The sequence below is a fragment of the Giraffa tippelskirchi genome, chromosome 2, assembly GCF_054371585.1.
Source record: "Giraffa tippelskirchi isolate mGirTip1 chromosome 2, T2T-mGirTip1v1.2.pri, whole genome shotgun sequence".
Classification (NCBI taxonomy): Eukaryota; Metazoa; Chordata; class Mammalia; order Artiodactyla; family Giraffidae; genus Giraffa; species Giraffa tippelskirchi.
In genome coordinates, this window is record NC_137276.1 from 82,282,897 (window position 1) to 82,302,236 (window position 19,340).

Below are 19,340 nucleotides of genomic sequence, written 5' to 3' on the forward strand. Positions count from 1 at the left end.
CTGCACACATGCATGGCTCTGTCCACAACTCAACCCCAATTTTCCAGGAGCCCCACTGTGCCCCCAGGACTCACCGTACGCCCAGGTTTCATGTGTGGATGCCTTCTGCCGGAACTTCTCAGCCAGGTGCTCCACGCGCTCCAGCCTCCGGATCTCGTTCAGTAGCCACTCCTCATAGCCCTTCTCCGCCTGCTCCAGCCGCTGCCAGGCACCCGCAATGTCCTGGGATGGTTGGGGACAAGCACAGTACATCCGTTATGCTTCGGCCCCCTGGGCTCCCCTACAGTCCCCTTTATGATGTTGGCGGCATTTTCCTTGGTGTCTTCTTGCCCTTCCCTCGCCCTCTGTACTCCCCACCCACCCCAAATAACTATCTCCATGTTTTGGCTTCTAAACATCTTCATTAGCACCAGGCCTTTTTAGGATTAAGATGGTCCTTCTCATCAGTGAATAGATAACACATGCTTTTCCAGATGTGGACAAAGGCTTACACGCTTTAATTTTCTGGCTACTAGAAGCTGAAGCCGCAAAGTGACTCAGCCCCCAAATGACTCAGAGACTAGGCTCTACCAGCTGTCAACTGGTTCCTGGGCATCACACATGCGCCAGACACTGTGGGAACCTTTGATATAAGAGTGGACAGCACCTGTAAAGTTCCCAGGGCCTCTGTATAGTTTTCATGATTGTGGGTGGGGTGGGGAGAAAGACAACAAATAAGGAACTAAACAAGCAAAACTCCTATTTCTGACAGTGATGTGCTGCTAAGGAAAAACAACTCACAGTCAAGTGACACTGATGTGGGCACGTGAGAGCGGTTCCTTTAGGCGGATTACTGAGTGGAGACCCCTCTGAGGAGGTGGCATTTGAGTCGACACCTCAGGGATGGAAAAGCCAAGTACATGATGAAGTTAGGGATGAGCTAAAAGGCCTGAGGAAGGGGTGCACTCTGGGCTTGGGAAGGACCACAGCAGGTGGTGTGTCCATAGATGGGTGAGGGGCAGAGCAGCCAGAGATGAGGTCAGCAGGGTAGGGTGGGGGTCAGACCATGTCAGATCCCATAAAAGGGATCTGGATCTTATTCGAGATATTTTAGAAAGTCACTGGAGGGTTTTGAGAAGAAAGGAGACATACTCTGATTTCTGTTTTTAAAAGATGGGGACTTCCCTGGTAGGGGTTAAGACTCAATGCAGGGGATGTGGGTTTGGAACTATGATCCCACATGCCACAGGGCACCTGAGCTGGCATGCCACAGGAAAAAAATTTTTTAAAAAAGATGATGGCAGCTGCTACATAGAGAATGCATTTTAGGGGAAAAGAACAAGAAAAGCAAGTGAGAAAGTTACTGCAGGGTTCAAAGAGAAGCACTGGTGGCTTAGCACAGGCTATAGCAGCAGAGGTAGAGAAAAGGACTCAGATTCAAAATATGATCCTAAGCCAGTGGAACTTGTTGAGGAACCAGATGCAAGAAAGTGACAGAATGGGAGGATCTGAGATAACACTTGGGTTTGGGGTTGGTCAGTGATGCCATTTACTCAGACAGAGCTCACTGCAGAAGGACTCCTGGATGTTAGGTTTTGAGACATCCAAGTGGACATATGAATCTGGAACTGGGGCAGAAATCAGAGCTGGAGATGTAAAATTTGGGAAACGTTGCCATTATAGCTGGTAATTAAAGCCATGAGCCTGGATGAGGTCACTTGCAGGTGTCAAGACAGAGGAGAAAGTCAGGAGCCCTTGACTCAGGAACCATCCACTTATAGCCTTGGGGGAGGAAGCAAAGCTGTGAGTAGTGACTGGAAGGACTCAGTGGTCAGGCAGGAGGAACTCAGCTAAGTTCAAGAGTGGAAGGAGTTTCAAGGAAGCCATGGTCACAGCAACAGAGGACATGAAAGCAGAAGTGACCACTGGTTTGTCAACATGGATCCTGCTGACTTTGAACAGAACAGTCTCCATGTAGGTGGGGATGGAAGCCAGATTACTTACTGCAGGTTGAAGAGTCAAAGAAGTAAAGGAACAGGAAGGAACCAAAAATAAGGACCATAAAAAATTCTCTCTGGATGTCCTGCTGCAAAGGGAGCTGAGAAACAGGACAGCTTCTGTAGGGAGATGTGGAGTCATAGGAGGTATTCATTTTTGTCTGGCACATTCTAGACTGCTTCCTAATGAGGATGGGAAAGATTCAGAAGAGTGGGAGAAAGTGATATGCAGAGAGGGAGGTAAATGTAGGACTGAGCCCTGGAGAAGGTGAAACGGGGAGGTGGTAACAGGAGGGAACAGAGGTGTGTGATGGAGATGCCGGTCCACCCAGAGGTGGGGAGGAGAGGGAGGGACCATCATCACCTGGTGTCTGTGAGAGGTCTGCTCTGTGTCAGGCACCAACAGCAGGGAAAGGCAAGAATTGCATGATGGCAGAGAGAAAATATCCAGAAGGAAGTGGCCACAAGGTCAAAATTATAGTCAGTACCTCCTCTCAGTGGCAAATCAGAGGAGGGACTTTGAAAAAAAACAGTGGGGTGCCCCCGGGGCCAAGGGGCTACTCACCGACACCATCTTGCCCTCGGAGGGCATGAAGGCTGGCCGGTTGCTGATCCTCAGCTTGGTCTGCAGAGTGTTGAAGTTGATCTCCAGCTGGCACTTCTCCTGCACCTTGGGAGGCTTGTGCTTCCGGCGATAATCCCGGAAGTCCTCTAGCTTCTTCTGCATGGCCTGCATGGTCTTCTCAGGAGTCCGGTTCTCAAGCCAGGGGATCGTGCGCCGAATCCATTCCAAAAGCTGCTCCCAAAACACACACACCAAAAAAACTGGTGAAAACACCAGCAAACTGCCCCCCCAGTTTTAAAACAGAGGCATCTAACAATCGGGAATGGGTTGACCAAAAGCTCCTGAGAATACAGAAGTCTGTAACAGCCTCATCTGTAAGGAGGGCACAAATGGAGCCTTCAGTCCCCACCCAGGGCCACTCACCCTTGCCCCAGTGATACTACGCACAGGTTGAAAACTCAGAGTCAGCACGAGGCATGTTTTACAAAAATGAGACATTTACAGGAAACTTGGGGACCAGACATGAGCAGACAAATGCTGGATGGAGCTTTCAAATGAAAAAAAAAACAAAACAAAAAACTTCACGTGGTGGAATAAAATCAGGAAAGGATTAGGTTTAACTTAAAATGTATTTCTAGTTTCAATTGGCTCAAATCTAATGGGTCTACTTATTAGACAAAAGCACTATAAATCTGGAACTGACTCAATGCCAAAGTGTATTTTAATAGCTAACTTTCAAGGAAATCCACAGGATGAAGGTGAAAATGGCAATGACTCCCAAGAATGAAGTATGCCCCTTTCTCTTGAATTACCACCAAGGCCTTACAAATGCCCCACAGAGTCTACCTGAAGAGGATGAATAAAGGACCAAGTAAGAAAATGAAGGCTATCATCACCGAGGAGCATCTGTCCTTTGGTCCTGGTCATACTTCAACCCTGAAGCTGGATCATTGGCATTAAATGATGCTGCAAATGGAATTTTCCCACAACAGTACAAAGTAAAAACAGCATCATTAGCTTGGACCGATACATACAACTACTTGGGAAAATTGATTTCAAGTGTTCCAATGGCTTACCCAGGACAGGCCAAGTATGAGCCAGAGTAACTCACAGTGAACATTACTTGTTCTCCGCTACTGTAACTGTGGCTGAGTTCAATCCAGAGAGGAGGTGGCTGTGGACCTCACTCTGGTCCTGCTTTGCTTTTGTTGCATGCAACAAAAGTTGTGGCCAACTCTTTGCAACCCCATGGACCATAGCCTGCTAGGTTCCTCTGTCCATGGGATTCTCCAGGCAAGAATACTAGAGTAGGTTGCCATCTCCTCCTCCAGGGGATCTTCCCAACCCAGGCATCGAACTTGAGTCTCCTGCATCTCCTGCACTGGCACGTGGATTCTTTACCACTTAGCCACCTGGCTTCCCTAGTCCTGCTTCGTTAATATTTATACTATAATAAGAACAAAAAGAAGAGCAGCGTGGAAAGTGCTACTCTAACCAAGAACCTGACTGAAGAGCTGTAAAAAGGCATCCTGGAAACTGATGCTCAAATGTCTTGGATGGAGGGCTCTACCAGCTCTGCCCCAACCAGGTTCCCTCTAGATATCTGATATTTAAATACATACACAGGGCTGAGCCTCCCTCCTCTCACTATGGATTGGGTATGTTCCTTAGATCCTAAGTCACTGTGTAGAGCCGGGATTCTGAATACGGAGCGCATCCAATGCAATGTCAGAAGCCAATGAAGCAGGAAAAAAACAAGGAACTCAATGTCATCTAGGGGAGTCCAACCCCGGAGGTGCAGAGCTTCTACTACACTTTGTAGCATGCAAACTACCTCCATGCCCCGCAATGCTTGGAACAACCTGCAGCATGATCTTCGTGCCAATAATTAAGCTGCTACAAGATGAACAACTCCTGAGAGCTAGTGGAGTTTCCTACTTTATTCTACCCAAGATGAAAAATGCAAAGAAAAAAAAAAAAACAAAACACTTGACAATCCGTGTTCACCCTCTGTTTCTCACCCTCAGGGAGGGAATGGACAAGACCACGGGGACCCGTTTCCTTTACCTCACTCGCTAGCCTCTCATATTCTTCCATCAGCCTCTCATTCTCTTGATTCACAGCAAGAACCTTACATATCCTGTTAGCTGCTGTCTCGGCCTGTAAAACACAATAGGTAAACAGGACGGCTCTGTCGACAGGGATGTGCATACACAGGCAGAAGGCGGCAGGGCAAGGGTGGCATGTGCTGTAAATGGTGCAGGTTCTAGGTTCTGGTGGGGTAAACCTGAGGATATGGCTCTTTCACACTATGGGTCATTGCGCTCCTTTGGGACAGTTTCATACAGACTCACACAGCAAGGTGAATATACTGTAGGGAATAACGGGAAGATTAGCGTTAGTTGAAAACATGAGCTTTGTGGAACATCGAACAAGTTAGTAACAGAAATCGATGGGTCGCAGAAACAAAAATCTCTGGTCCCTGGGTGTCCACCTGAACCCTCCCAGGGGTCCCCAACTTCTGGGATCTAATGCCTGATGATCTGAGGTGGAGCTGATGTAATAAGAATAGAAATAAAGTGCATAATAAATGTAATGCACTTGAATCATCGAAACCACACCCCCACCCCAGCCCATGGAAAAACTGTCTTCCCCGAAATCGGTTCCTGGTGCCAAAAAGGTTGGAGACCGCTACTCTAACCAGCCTCAAAACTACAGGGCAAGAACTCTCCAATCACATTACATATCAAAGCAGAGAGGACTGGGTTCTGAATACATCTGTTACTGCCCTGAGCTCACAGAAGCCCTCTTCTCCGAAAATGAACACGTAGAATGTGTTAGCTGGGATCCTTTCTCGGAACAGAACCTGCTTTAAGACTTTGTTTAATCCACCTGAGTAGCTGTTGTGGTATCAATAATTTTCTATTGTCTTTCTGGGGGGAGCTTGAGCTGGGAGTGGCCAAGTCCCTTAAACCATGACCATGAGACCCGTCTGGCTTCCAGCCCTCCTGCCTGGTCCCAAGCCTTGCTTCTGAAACCCTCATAGGGGCCAATTTCCAATTACCACCATGTGCTGGTGACGGTCTTACAGAGTTATAGAGATCATAGAAATAATACATCCCTTGTCCACCCTCATCTATAAGAACACTGCAAGTAGAGATATGGGAAGAGGCAGGAGGCAAAAACAAGGGACCATGGAGAAAACAGAGGGACACCTACCTGTGATGTCCCTCAGGCTGTTGGTGTTAAGGAGTATGCATTTTTTGAGGTTTTAACACTGTTATCTTTTCACTATTTCAGTTACATTAATATTCGTCTTGCACGATGTTTGAACAGGTCACTGAACAGTGAAGGCCATCCAGGTAGAAGAGAACTATTAATAAAAATGGGCCCTGGAAAGGTGTTCACTCCTCCTGGTCAAATCCCCCTTCCCTGCTCAATCAATGCGGCCCAATTTTCATGGCTCTTGCTTTTCCTAAAGCACGAGTATTTCCCCACAATTGACTAGTGAAATATGAGCAATATCTTAGAAGGACAGAGAACTAAGAACACTTCAAGAACTTGAAAGGTAAAGCTGTTAAATAAAAAGGCATTCACAGTTTGGAACTTGCCAAGTTAGGTCACTACGAAAGACTCAGAAAGAGTCCCAGGTAAGATGTGAAGCGCACGGACACACACCCAGGTATGCACGCATGTGCCCGTGCACACACGTAAACATGTAACTGAAACCAATGCAGAAGAGCAGCACGGCAACCAGACAGACGAGGGTTAAATACCTGCTCCGCGCCCGCGAAAGCATGGTAGAAGCAGGAAACGTATGTCATGATAGCTCTTTCATCGGGCTTGGGAGTGTTCACAATGTCTGAGGGAGGGAAAAATAACACAGAGAACAGACATACACACAGATGAAGAGCAGAAACCAGGGTGAACAAAGGGAAGAACAAGCTGGTTTACATTTGACTTTCTGTGTTTTCTTGGGCCCACCATCCTGACCTTTAGGAAGGCTGTACAGAACTGAATGCTCGTGAACACAGTGCTTTCAACCAGCACATTTCTTTTTACATCATCAAAATGAGGGTTTCTCTCCCACCTCAGGTGGGTTTTTTTTTTTAAGTCCAGGCAAGGTATTCCTATGGGAACCCAGATGCTGCCTATAGGAGTTGGTTCCCACTTCCTAAGGACCTGTGGGATCCTGCCTTTTAAGTGGGTCACGTCATCTGCCATTTTGGCTATGAGCAAGGTGTGTCCCTTTGCAAGATGCAGGAGGACATGCAGACCTCTGTGGCCCCATCTTGGCCACCACTTCCCCACCCCTCCCTCATAATCCTTGGCTTTCTGCTCTGTGCACAGCCCTCACTTAAATGGGGATGAATTTCACTGAAGACAGCACATTTTCTAATCCTTCTATACATACTTACCATGCCATTGATAGAAACCACCCAGAGAAACAGAACTTCTAAAAAGAAGGGTATACATGACTTGAACTTATTACTATGACTCTTGCCACCATGTGTATGAGCTTCCAAGACAACCACCAGGAAGAGAGAGAACAGAACCACAGGAACATACACTCTTCCTTTCTCACCTTGGCCACCCCATTTTTGGCTGAATTATTAAGCTTTCTAACTTGAGACTCAGTTCAATCACTGGACAGAACACATAAAAAAGGTGCTCTGTAATTCCCCAAGGTGAAAGCTCGTCATCAGATTTCCAGAGGATATCGATAGGATGTGGGGTTGTGGAACAGCATGGAACCTTCTGGAAAATGAACATGAATGGCATACTACTTACAGCATAGACAGTATGTTTCAAAGAAAAATAGACTGAAAAAAACAAACGACTGCTTCCTCGGAACCAGATGGATCTCCTTACTCCAAGGAGTGGGGGGGGTAGGGGAGAGAAAAACAACTGAAGAAAAAATCAAAACACAGAAGGTGAGAGGTGAGTGGTGACTTATGTTTCACATCCTCACCTTCTGCGCAGCAGCACAAGCATGATAGTAACATGAGTATCTTAAGATACGATAGAGACATAAGCCATTATGGCTCTCTCATCAGGTCTGGCAGCGTATACTAAATCCGTGTGGAAAAAAGGTTAACTGCTGGGCTGTTCCAACAGCAGCAGAGAGGCCAGTTGGTTCAGAGAGGCCAAAGTCTCAAATCCTCCCCCTTGCCCACACACTTCTGATGTTCAAACTTTGGCTCAAATCAAAGAAGTCACATTCGCAAATTCCTTACTCTGTGTGCACTTCTAAGAACCACCAGAGAGAAGGGCACAGCCAGCTCAGATGAGCCCTAAACAAGCAAGTAAGTCACATCCACGACTGGAGTTGGAACTCCAGAATTCCACTGAGTGTACACAACAGTGCTCCCTCCCTCTGGACAGATGGAGTGTCCTGGGGTCAACAAGGTGCCTCCTGCAGGTCCACACAGACCATGAGCACCAACAAATCTACACCTGGTGCTCACTGGAGGGAGAAAAATAGAGAAACAACTTTCATAGCTTTTTAAAAAGTGTGGAAGGAACTTAAGATGAGAAAGAATTTCACCAGTTTTTATTATAGGTTCATGGGTGGGTAGCCCAATTAGCTACTCCGTTTAGACTTCAGAGACCATCACAAATGACAGGAAGTAAGGTCAATAGCAGTGGGAGATGGGGAGGGGGGTTGCAATGGAGGCAAGGATTCGCCAAAGGGATTAATGATATGAGGAGAGGAAAGTGGTATTTAAGACACTACAGTAAAAGAGTGACAGAGGGAGGAACATGTGACTGCAAAGCTGTGGGGACGGTGAGTCCAGATGTAGGTGGCAAACACACAAAGGATAATTAACGGTGGGGGAAGATCTGCTGGGGAGCTGGTTATACCACTGCACGCCCCGCACCCAAGCCAGTCAAGTTCATAACTCTTTCGCCAGAAGACTCTTACAGAAACTACTCTGCAAAGAAAATATCATACATAAGCATTTTTCTGAACCATTAAAAACAAAACAAAAGAAGAAAAATAGTAAGAGGCAAGGATGTCACAAAGGAGCAGGAAATGAACAGAGTGCCAACATATCCCACGTACTCGGGATAAGCAGAACATATGCCCAGACCAGGACTTAACAGACTAAAGGAGAGCCAGGAGCAAGATGGTCGGCCTGCCAGAGTTAACAGGGTAATTCCAAGCTCACCCTCCACTGTCAGAAGTCAGGGAGGCATCAGTGAAGGAAAAGATGAATTTACTAACTGTCACTTGTTTTTTCCTCTGTTCAGTATCCTAGCTGTTCATTCAAGTGGTAAACTCTGCATAGGTATTTTAATGTATGCAAAGTTTCGACGACAGAGCACCCAAATGTAAACATAGGTCAGAGGATGGATGGACAAGAAGAAAAAGGTACTTTTTCTACTTTGAGACTTTACTGTTTCATTGCCTTTCTCCCTCTAATGAGTTTGTAAAAAACTGTAAGTAGATTCCGAAGAAGGTATTCAAGTGTGTTCAACACCCAGTATTACAGGTGTTTGATAAAATGGCCATTAACCAACGGGCAAAATTAGACTACTAACTGACAGACTCGTGAATGGGTTACACTGTGGCCCCCAAAATGACAGGTGGAGTCCTGCTTCCTGGTACCTGTGAATGTGACCTTATTAGAGTTAGATCTTTGCAGATGTGATCAAGTGAAGATGAGGTCATGCTGAAGAAAGACGCACCCTTGATCCACGGTGACCGGCATCCTTTAGGAAGAGGGAAAAGACATAGAAACAGACGCAGAGGGAAGATGGGCATGTAAAGACAGTCAGAGACCGGAGCAATGCTAAAAGGAGCCGAAGAACACCTGCGGCTTCTACAAGCTGGAAGAACAAGAAGAGGTCCTCCTCCACAGACTTTGGAGGGAGAACGGCCCTGCCAACACCATGATTTCAGAGTTACATTTTACAGAACTATAAGAGAATAAATTTCTGTTGTTTCAAGTCACCTACTTAGTGGTATTTTGTTAGGGTGGCCATGATATAGTCACCAAAAATAAGGAAGAACAGAAGATTGACAACTGACTAGAATTAAGTTCTTTGCTTTCCCCCCAACAATGCTAATTAGCAGAAGCAACAAACCAACAGAGAATAAGATTAACAACAAGCACAGTAATATAAATTCCTTGAGGGCTGGGCCCTGCCTTATACATCTCATCATCTCCTGCAGCATCTCCAGGGTCTTGTATATGGTGGGTGCTCATCAAGTATCTGCTGAGTGAGAAGTGATTCATGCATATGAAATAAGTGATTCATGAAATGAAATAAGTGAATGATGTCCATGTATATACGCTTTCAATGCTGTGCCAGGGCAAAACTCACACAAACTCATCTCACAAAAAGGGCGGGGAAAGTACTGAAACCAATCCCCAGCATGAGGGCTGCAAAGCTGCAACATATTGAGAGGTTACAGCTCTAATGAAACTAAATTTAACTTGAACAAATTAAAAATGAAACATGAAAGTCTGAGAGGCACAGGATGGCTAACCGTTCTATAGTCTACATTGTGATTCCATAACTTCTAGTGGGAAGGATTTTTTTTCCTTGTAGAGTCTTAAAGCTTAAGGAGATTTATTTGTTAAATTTCTGCCTATGTAGTTAAAAAAAAGAAGTAATCTTATGTTGTTTAAAAAATTAAATTAAGATAGGAAGCTTTCCATTGAAAATCACAAACCAAAGCATTCCATTTCTTTGCCAAAGTTGAACCTTTTACCAAGTCCTTTCACTACAGTCTTGCTGGCTTGGTTTTGAGTAGGATTCTAAAAAATAATTTTGAACTAGCTACACATGAAATATTCTAATAATTATGAGGCCAATGACAGAAACTTCTAAGGGACCCTCAGTGCTTCAGATGTAACCTAGCTATACAGTTTACAAGTCCCCATGTGTGGCTGTAACATAGGGAGCCCATAGATTTTCTGTTAAGTCAGTAAACACAATTTTCATCTCACCTTCTGCATCTAACATTTTGGGAATATCCAGGTGCTTCTCTGCTATTTCCATGGCCAGGTTGATATTTCCTATTGGGTCATCCTGCATGGAAAAGAATATAACCAGCTTTTTAACATGTTTTTTTGAACAGCACTTAATGAATTTTTTTTACATGCCTCATTTTGGGGATGAAACTTTCCCATCCATACATAACCACAATAGTATAAGATTTTCTTTCTTATCTTTTCCCAAACACTTCAAACATTTAGCGAAACATCAAAAATAACATAAAAATCACTCAATCCATGCACACTTTATAAAATGTGAGCAAAAAGTCTGAGAGAACAGATACTGTGTGGCTGGGAGGAAAGTTGTGAGATATTTTCTTATGGATGGGAAAAAAAAAAAAACACACCCTGGATACCTTAGTGTTTATTTCCAACTCTTAATAACAAAAACTTAGATGATTCCAAAAGGAAGCATGAAACATACATTTTTCCAGACCTGGAAGGTGGTCATGGAGAATATTTATTAGTACAACACTAACTTTACATTTATTTATGTTTTAAATATAAAAAAATGCTGCTTTTAGCCTGTTTAGGTGAAACTTTTAGATCACTAAAGATTGTTACAACTTGGCTACAAAGAGTCAAAGTTCGGTTTGCAGAATATTAAATTTAAAAAATCAAATTATTAAAGAAACCACAGAAACAATATTGTAAATGAAAACTGTGAAGAAATTTTTGTTCTTATGACTATGTTTGTCTTCCACAGTAAAACTGGTTAAATATGTATGTAACATAACAATATACATTTAACCAGAAGTTTTTAACTGAAATACTGAAAAATCAAAAGATGTATTTACTATTTCTTCTTTTTATCTTCTAAAGAGATTAAGTATCGTGAATCTGAAATGGGATGGGGGAGTATATAATACAGAAAAATCAAAATGAGAAGTAATGTTAGTCCAGAGATGACTATAATGAACTTTACCATCAAAGCCATTTAAACATTTCAGAAGCTGCAATGTTTTGCAATGAGCACAATCACTTTGATATGGTGAAACATTTAAAACATGCAGGCTTCAAAGACGTTCAGTGCTCAAGGAAGAAACCAAAGCAAGCCTCCTGGCCTCTCAGAGTTTACTATCATTTCAGGCAAAACGTTTTTTCAACTCCATGTTGTCTTCACAAAGCATATAATCCTTTTATTAAAAGCAGCCATGTAATAAGGGGAGTCTTAGCTGCATATTTTATGCAAATTTTATAAAGCCAAATAGCTGAGTAAGTGTCTTTTTGTTCTTAACGTAGAAGAAAAATTTCAGCATTAAAAACAAAGTAATAATTCAGAGACTTTGTGAATGGTATCTCACTTAGAATGTGACTTGACATAAAACATGGCAATTAAGTGTTTTCTTGGCTCAGCTACTGGTATGTCACCCTGGGCAAATTACAAAATTCTCCTCTTCTTCATCTGTAAATCTGGGATAATAAGAGTATCAACTTTATAGGCACGTTACATTATATAGTTTACTGTGCGTTATGAAGACTGAAAGACTTTTTGTGTATATATGGGCATGTGTGCTGAATCGCTTCAGTTGTGTCTGACTCTTTGTGAATCCATGGACCACAGCCCGCCAGGATCCTCTGTCCACAGGATTTTCCCAGCAAGAATACTAGAGTGGGTTGCCATGGCCTCCTCCAGGGGATCTTCCCGACCCAGGGACTGAACCCGTGTCTCCTGCATTGGAGGCAGATTCTTCACTGCTGAGCCACCGGGAAAGCCCTTGTGTATGTATAATATACATAAAATATATGTATTAATATTAACAGTAATACCCAGATGTATGACACATACTAACACATACATAATAAACACATATACTTATTAAGTAACAAATCTAGAGCTTATCAAAGTATTAACTGCTATTGTTAATTATTATCATTTTTTCACTGATCATAAGTGGCCAGTTACCACGTCTATTGACCTTTTGTAATAAAAACTTCCCAAGTGGCGTTAGTGGTAAAGAATCTGCCTGCCAAGGCAGGAGACACAAGAGACTCAGGTTCAATCCCTTGGTTGGGAAGACCCCCTGGAGTAATGGAAATACCTACTAGTAATACCTACTCTAGTATTATTGCCTGCAAAATTCCATGGACAGAGGAGCCTGGCAGGCAGAGGAGCCTGGCAGGCTACAGTCCATGGGGCTGCAAAGAGTCGGACACAACTGAGAGACTGAGCACTAAAAACTGACCCTTATAAACTGCTAATGAAGTTAGGTCTATTTAGTATAATTCCCTCATTTTGCAAATAAGCTAAACAGTTGGGGAAGTTGAAAAACTCTGGCTGCCCATTTCCTTCGGCAATCTTCTATTTGAGGACCACAGTTCTCATCTTTAGAATACAAGTGCATTTTTCATGTGCTACCCCATTGTCAGTGAAGACAGGCAGGGGGAGGGTGGTGAGCACGTGACAACTGCAAGGTGGCCAAAGCCAGCACACTCTTCCACCCCACCCCCCACGGGTCACACCATGAGATAAGCATGCAGCAAAGACCAGATTCCACACCAAACACAGCGACTCGAGGTGCACGGCCAGCCAAGCACACCAGCAGCTGGAGGAAATGTGCCCAATGCCCTGGCAGGAATGGTCATGGGGCGTCTTAAGTCTTTACATGGCCTTATTAGTGGGCAGACAGACTGTCCACTGTAAGATTTAGAAGGGGGCAGGATTTCTTTTTTCCATCACAGATCATACGTGCAAACTATTTTAAAGAAAGAATTCAGACTATTTGAAACGTAAGCGCAATAAAAGCTTAAGCTTAAAGGGAGAATGAAGCTTTCCTAAGCTGAAAAAAATAAAAAATTTTGTAAGCTGAATTTTTGAAAAGTGAAGAACAAAAATCCCCCAAACCTCTTTTCTAAGGGTGCAACTAACACCTTACATCAGTAGCAAGGTAATTATGAAGCATCTCTTGTGTGAGAAACAAGTTAATCAACTCTGAGTAAATATGTCAGCAACTAAATCCTTCAGAAAAGATAAAAGGAATTTAAATACAAGGTTTGGGGTATTTGCATCTCTTTCCCCAAACAGATACTTCACTTCCCATATTTTCAATCTGGGAATGTAAAATCTCTAGGAAACATGTATAAAGCTTTCATAGTAAATCAAGCCAATACAACAAACATCATAATGTGGGCCAAAATGGTAACTTGGCTCTCGGTCTTGTCCGGCCCTAAAATGACGGGTGAGCACGTTCCTAGCCACCCTTCCTGTCCTCACCCCTCGCCGGGCAGGCCGGGAGGGCATACTGGCAGCAGCCTGGGTGTTGGTGTGAGTTCAGGGCCGCCGGGGCTCAGTCTCAGACGACATGCTGGGGGAAGGGTGGACACAGCATGCCGGGCCCCCCAGATGACCTTGTTCAGCTTTGAGTAGTCAATGAGGTCGGGCCGGTGTCTGTGGATGAGTGCACAGAGTCCAAGGCCGTCTTTCCAGCTGCACGACAATCACAGTCGGGAGGAACAGGAACTCGGGTTAATGGAGAGGCGGTGGCAGCAGCAGCAGCAAGGGGCTGCCCTTGGTCATATGTTGGCCTGGAATTTGGGACCCGGAGCCCAAGGTACCTCCCTCGCTCCCCCACCCAGTGACGCTGTGGCCCCTTCCCTGGGAATACTCGTCTGTCTCCTGGGGTCTGCCGAGGACTGCCACCCCCTTACTAGTCTCGCTTCCATCTATGGCTTCAGGCTCAGCCTTGCCTGGGACTCCCTCCCTGCCATGCTTCTCCTGCCCTGGTCAGTTCTGTGCTGCGAGAACCAGCAGGGACAGAGGGAAGATGCTCCCCCTACCACTGCCCCTCTCCTCCCTCAGGGTCTGGCAGGTCTGGCTTTCTCCTCTCTCTTCTCCAAGTCCCTGCCCTACACCTGACCCCAGAGTCGGCCCAACAGACAGACACCAGGTCGGTCCGCCCTGAAACGCCCAGGACACACTTTCTTCCAAGAGAACACTATGAAATCCTACCCTCTCCCCTATCCTTCTTCATGGGGTTCTTTCCTATTATTGCTTTGTTGGTTTGTTTGTTTTAAGGCAATGACGTGTAAGCACTTGAAGGACTCAGCTGGGAGAGTCTGGATTTCCACTCTGCCCAAAGACACCATGGTGTTCCCAGACACCCTCAGGCTATGAGCTCCCTGGTGACGAGCAGCAGGTTCACAGAAGACCAGGAGCAGAAGTCCTGTGCCTTGAAGGGTAGGGAAGAAAGAGACACCAGGGGCTACACTATTGAAGGGCTCAGGCCCATTTTGGGCCAGAGGAAGAAAAGAAGGTGAGTGGAAGGCCAGACTGGGCCTCTGACATTCACCCAGCAAGTGCCAGCCTTTCCAGGTCCTCTCATCCTGACAGCTCGTTGTAGGAACAGCAAGGCTCCTCCTCACCTGTGTGCACTCAGGACACCTAATACTACTTATCTCCCTAGGTGAACCTCCTCAGTTGGTCCTGGGGGCTCATCTGTATCCTTCATGTCTTTTCTCTGATCTATGGGGGCTGGGGACCCATTTATATTCACGGGTATCCCTATCACACAAAGGGAGAAAACATAAAACATCTGGCAAAAGTTGTACATGAGAAAGGAAAGACTGAAGCAAGGGACAGAAATCATGCTCTCACATTATTTCTGGATCTCCTTCATTCAGCTCCCTATAGTTTTTCAAACAGGGCTTTTCTACTTTTCTCCAATCCCAGCCTACAAAGCTGACTGATGAAGCATTTTCTGGTCACTGCAGACAAGAGGGACAGGGTGGACCTCGTACATGGGATCTGCAGACCCTAGTTCAATCTCTCCTTGTCCCTGAGAAGCCATCCCTGCCGTTTCCCTGCATGATGCTCACAAACAGTACCAGTCTCCCTAGCCTGAATCCAGTGTTTTCCCCAGTGGGACCCTAAGCATCAATCAGTCCAGAGCCTGAGTTCTACTACATACAGAAAACGCCCACAGACAGGAGGAGACACTGAAATAAATAAACACTGTTCTCCCTGTCCACTCATATTCCAGGGGCATATAAGGACCCCAGGCCCTGGTTGCTCACCTGGTATGGAAGTTCTGAATGTTCACATTTCTATAAGGAGCAGTCTTCCTTTGACACCAAAGTAGCAGGCCTTCTTTGGCAGAGGTTTCTGTAATGATAGCCAAGAGAAAGAGTTCGTGGGGAAATACTCTCACCCTCACCAGTCACTCACCCAAGTTCTCGTCACTTGCTAAAGAGACCTCCGAGAGGGCCCATCGCCAAAGGCATCACCTCTGCAAGAGGAGAGGGGCTAGAATCCTGTTCCCAGGGACTGACTTCTGATGCCCCTTGAAGCGGCTTAAAAAGGATAATAGAGAAGCAACAACAAGGTATGACATAACGAATACCAAACCAGACATCAGGGGTACTGGTAACTTACCTTTCTGATGAAAAAATATTTTTTTAATGTGTATAATTTATGACTTAACTAAACTGTCATTGCCTGGAGAAGGAAATGGCAACCCATTCCAGTATTCTTGCCTGGAGAATCCCATGGACGGAGGAGCCTGGGGGCTACAGTCCATGGGGTCGCAAAGAATAGGACACGACTGAGTGACTTACATATACACACAACCTGTCATTGATCTCATTTAAAATGTATATTCTTAAGTAAATGGAATTCAGAGAGGCCACTGTGTCTCAAATGTATTCCCTTCTATATTCCCTCAGTGATTTTAAAATACTTAAAGGTTTTTACTGGCAAATTCCACGTTTGGCTACTGGGGTTCTGACCAAGGTGGAAAAAAAAAAACCACAACCAACCACTGCTGGGAATTTCCTGGTATTCCAGAGGTTAAGACTACACGTCCACTGCAGGGGGCTCAGGTCCCATCTCTAGTCGGGGAACTAAGATCCCGCATGCCACACAGTGTGGCAAAACAACAAGACCAATAGCCACCTTGCTGCAACAGCCATGAAGACACTGCTTAGATGTCCCAGCTGCCACTCTCTGAATCCACCCCTGCATTCCCCTGAGGACACACGTCTTCAGGGCTACTCCAGTCCCAGGCTGAGCAAGGGAGGGGCACCAGAGTGGGGCCATTCCTGCCACAAGTGGGACTCCTTTGAGAGCAACTGAGGCTGAAGGACTCCCCATTGGCCTGGTTGAACCTGCCTGAGGACCACTCTGCAGAATGAGATTCTTCTTTCCCAAGTTCTTCTCTCCACAGCACAAGTGTCAGCCAGGCACTATGCCTGAAGGTGCCCTGCCATCTACTGCGTCCCCTCATCTTATCCTCCACAGGCATTTCCCCCAACAAATCTCTAGCATTTCTGCTATGAACTGAATGTCTGTGTCCCCCTCAAATTCATGTGTTGGAGCCCTAACCCCCAAGTAATTGTTCTTAGAGATGGAGGTGATCAGGGTTACATGAGGTCGTGAGGGTAGGGCCTTCATGATGGGATTAGTGCCCTTATAAGATGAGCAAGCTCTCTGCTGTCTCTCTTTCTCTTCCCACCTGTCTTTCTCCCTTCCCTCTTTTTCTCTGCCATGTGAGGACACAGAGAGAAGGCAGCCATCTATAAGCCAAGAAGAGAGCCCTCACTAGAAACTAACAATGCTGGCAACCTGATTTTGCACTTCCAGCCAAATAAATTTCTGTTAAGCCACTCAGGCCATGGTGTTTTGTATGGCAGCCTGAACAGGTTATGACAGCTTCTACCACCATCTTGGCACTTGCTTCTTAGAGGACCCAAGGTTTCATCCATCCAAACAGCTCCTCAAAACCTGAACATGTGGACTCTTATTCAAAACTGGGCCTTGGCCTTCCACTTCAGTTTGAGGTTGACTTTTTCAAATCAAGATAAGTATTCTATAATTACTTCTCTAAACTTCCCATTTATAGTTCAGACTTTTTTTTGACCCATAATCCAGATGAAACAACACAACCCCCCAAATTTCATGTGCTCCAAGAATAATTTGGATGGTTCCTGCTCATGTCTCTTATTAATAGCAAGTTCCTGTTAAGAAAAAAGACTGAAAGTTCTAAGACTTTATTGAAATATTAACTCATACAGATATTGAAATATGGCACTCCATAGCTAGCTGTTCTGCTATACACATAACAGCCTGCTTTTGGGGTTCTGGCCAGTGGAATTAGTAAGAAAAAGTACAATAGGAGGAGATGATCCAAACTTTTAAAATAAACTTTAAATAAAACTTAGGTTAGTGCTCGTTTTGGGAGCACATATACTAAAATTGGAATGATACAGAGAAGATTAGCATGGCCCTTGAGCAAGGATGACATGAAAATTTGTGAAGTGTTCCATATTTTAAAATATTGTATTCTAACACATATAGAAAGAATCTAGAAAAATGGTACTGAAGAATTTATTCACAGGGCAACAATGGAGAAATAGACATAGAGAATAGACTTATGGACATGGGGAGAGGGGAGGAGAGGGTGAGATGTATGGAAAGAATAACATGGACACTTATATTACCATATGTGAAATAGAGAGCCAACAAGAATTTGCTTTATAGCTCAAGAAACTCAAACAGGGGTTCTGAATTAATCTAGAGGGGTGGGATGGGGCAGGAGATGGGAGAGAGGTTCAAAAAGGAGGGGATATATGTATACCTATGGCTGATTCATGTTGAGGTTTGACAGAAAACAACAAAATTCTGTAAAGCAATTATCCTTCAATAAAAAAATAAATCAAAAAAAACATAGGTTAGATAAGTAAACATACAGAAAGTAGATTAATACAATCTTATAACTGCCACTTACATTTACATTTATGATTTTTCTTAAAGATTTTTTTACATGGACCATTTTTAAAATCTTTATTGAATTTGTTACAATATTGCTTCTGTTTTGTTTTCATTTGTTTGGCCCCAAGGCAGGGGATGTTACTCCCCAACTATGGATTGAAACCGTACCCCCTGCATTCGAAGGGAAAGTCTTAACTGCTGGACCACCAGGGAAGTCCCTTAACCTTAGATTTGTAAGTCATTTTGTAAATCATTATTGTTTAGTCACTACATTGTGTCTGACTCTTTGCCACCCCATGGATTGTAGCCTGCCAAGCTCCTTCTGTCCATGGGATTCCCCAGGCAAGAAAAGTCATGAGTTTAACCTAATTTCTGTTTGAATATGTCTGAACACTCTTAGACCATGAATGTTGAAGCAAGTAATTTCTCCTTTTGAATTGGTTACTGTAACAAAGCTGACTCTCTCTCTCCCCAATTTCATTTTGAGGCATTCAACGGAAGGTTACAAGCCTGTGCCAAACAGTACATGACTGAGGTACATCTCACCTCCTGCAGGTGAAGGTTAAACCTGAAAAGTCCACACACAAAACCCTGACGGTGGGTATACAAAGCATGCTATAGACAGTGTCATCTGTCATTCCATCATGAACAACCGTACGACACACCAAGGAACCGCATCTACTCAGGCATCTCTGCACTGCCCTCAACAGCAGAAATGGCAATCTCTCATTTTCCTTCTTAGAAGAGGCCCATCATTTCTCCTCAACAGCAGAAATGGCAATCTCTCATTTTCCTTCTTAGAAGAGGCCCATCATTTCTCCTCAACAGCAGAAATGGCAATCTCTCATTTTCCTTCTTAGAAGAGGCCCATCATTTCTGTTGATGGAGAGTGGGTTCTCAAAGAATTAGGTCTAAATAACAATGTCTTTTTCTACATAATATATGACATTTAAATAAATTAGACAATTTTTCTGTACACTTACAGAAATTGAGGTTTTTAAGAAATGACTCCATGAAAGTTAAACAAATAAAAAAAATAAATTAGCAAACTATCTACTGTGTAGGACACTAAAAGAGTTCTGTTT

The 19,340-nt window shown here is 44.4% G+C and overlaps 1 protein-coding gene and 1 non-coding gene across 36 annotated transcripts in view; one reads left to right on the top strand and one right to left on the bottom strand.

Annotated features, from left to right (window-relative positions):
* The window catches only part of ACTN2 (actinin alpha 2), a 77,764-nt gene that overhangs the window by 20,163 nt on the left and 38,261 nt on the right, over positions 1–19,340 (bottom strand). For 34 of the 35 annotated variants that reach the window (XR_014076597.1, XR_014076598.1, XR_014076601.1 and 31 more), the window contains exons 5-11: positions 15,564–15,651; positions 13,899–13,977; positions 10,503–10,584; positions 6,318–6,403; positions 4,609–4,701; positions 2,542–2,772; positions 75–222 (exon numbers count right to left, since the gene is read on the bottom strand). Coding sequence is in view for 26 of the 35 variants with exons in the window: in XM_081569343.1 (XP_081425469.1) it covers positions 75–222; positions 2,542–2,772; positions 4,609–4,701; positions 6,318–6,403; positions 10,503–10,584; positions 13,899–13,977; positions 15,564–15,651 (807 nt within the window). In the remaining 9 variants the exon portion in view is untranslated. Of the gene's footprint in view, positions 1–74; positions 223–2,541; positions 2,822–4,489; positions 4,702–6,317; positions 6,404–10,502; positions 10,585–13,898; positions 13,978–15,563; positions 15,652–19,340 lie in introns of all 35 variants that reach the window. The other variant, XM_081569327.1, reaches the window with a different exon arrangement.
* On the top strand, positions 17,710–17,816 carry LOC145539955 (U6 spliceosomal RNA). The gene has a single exon (XR_014078092.1). It is a non-coding gene; the product is annotated as a U6 spliceosomal RNA (small nuclear RNA).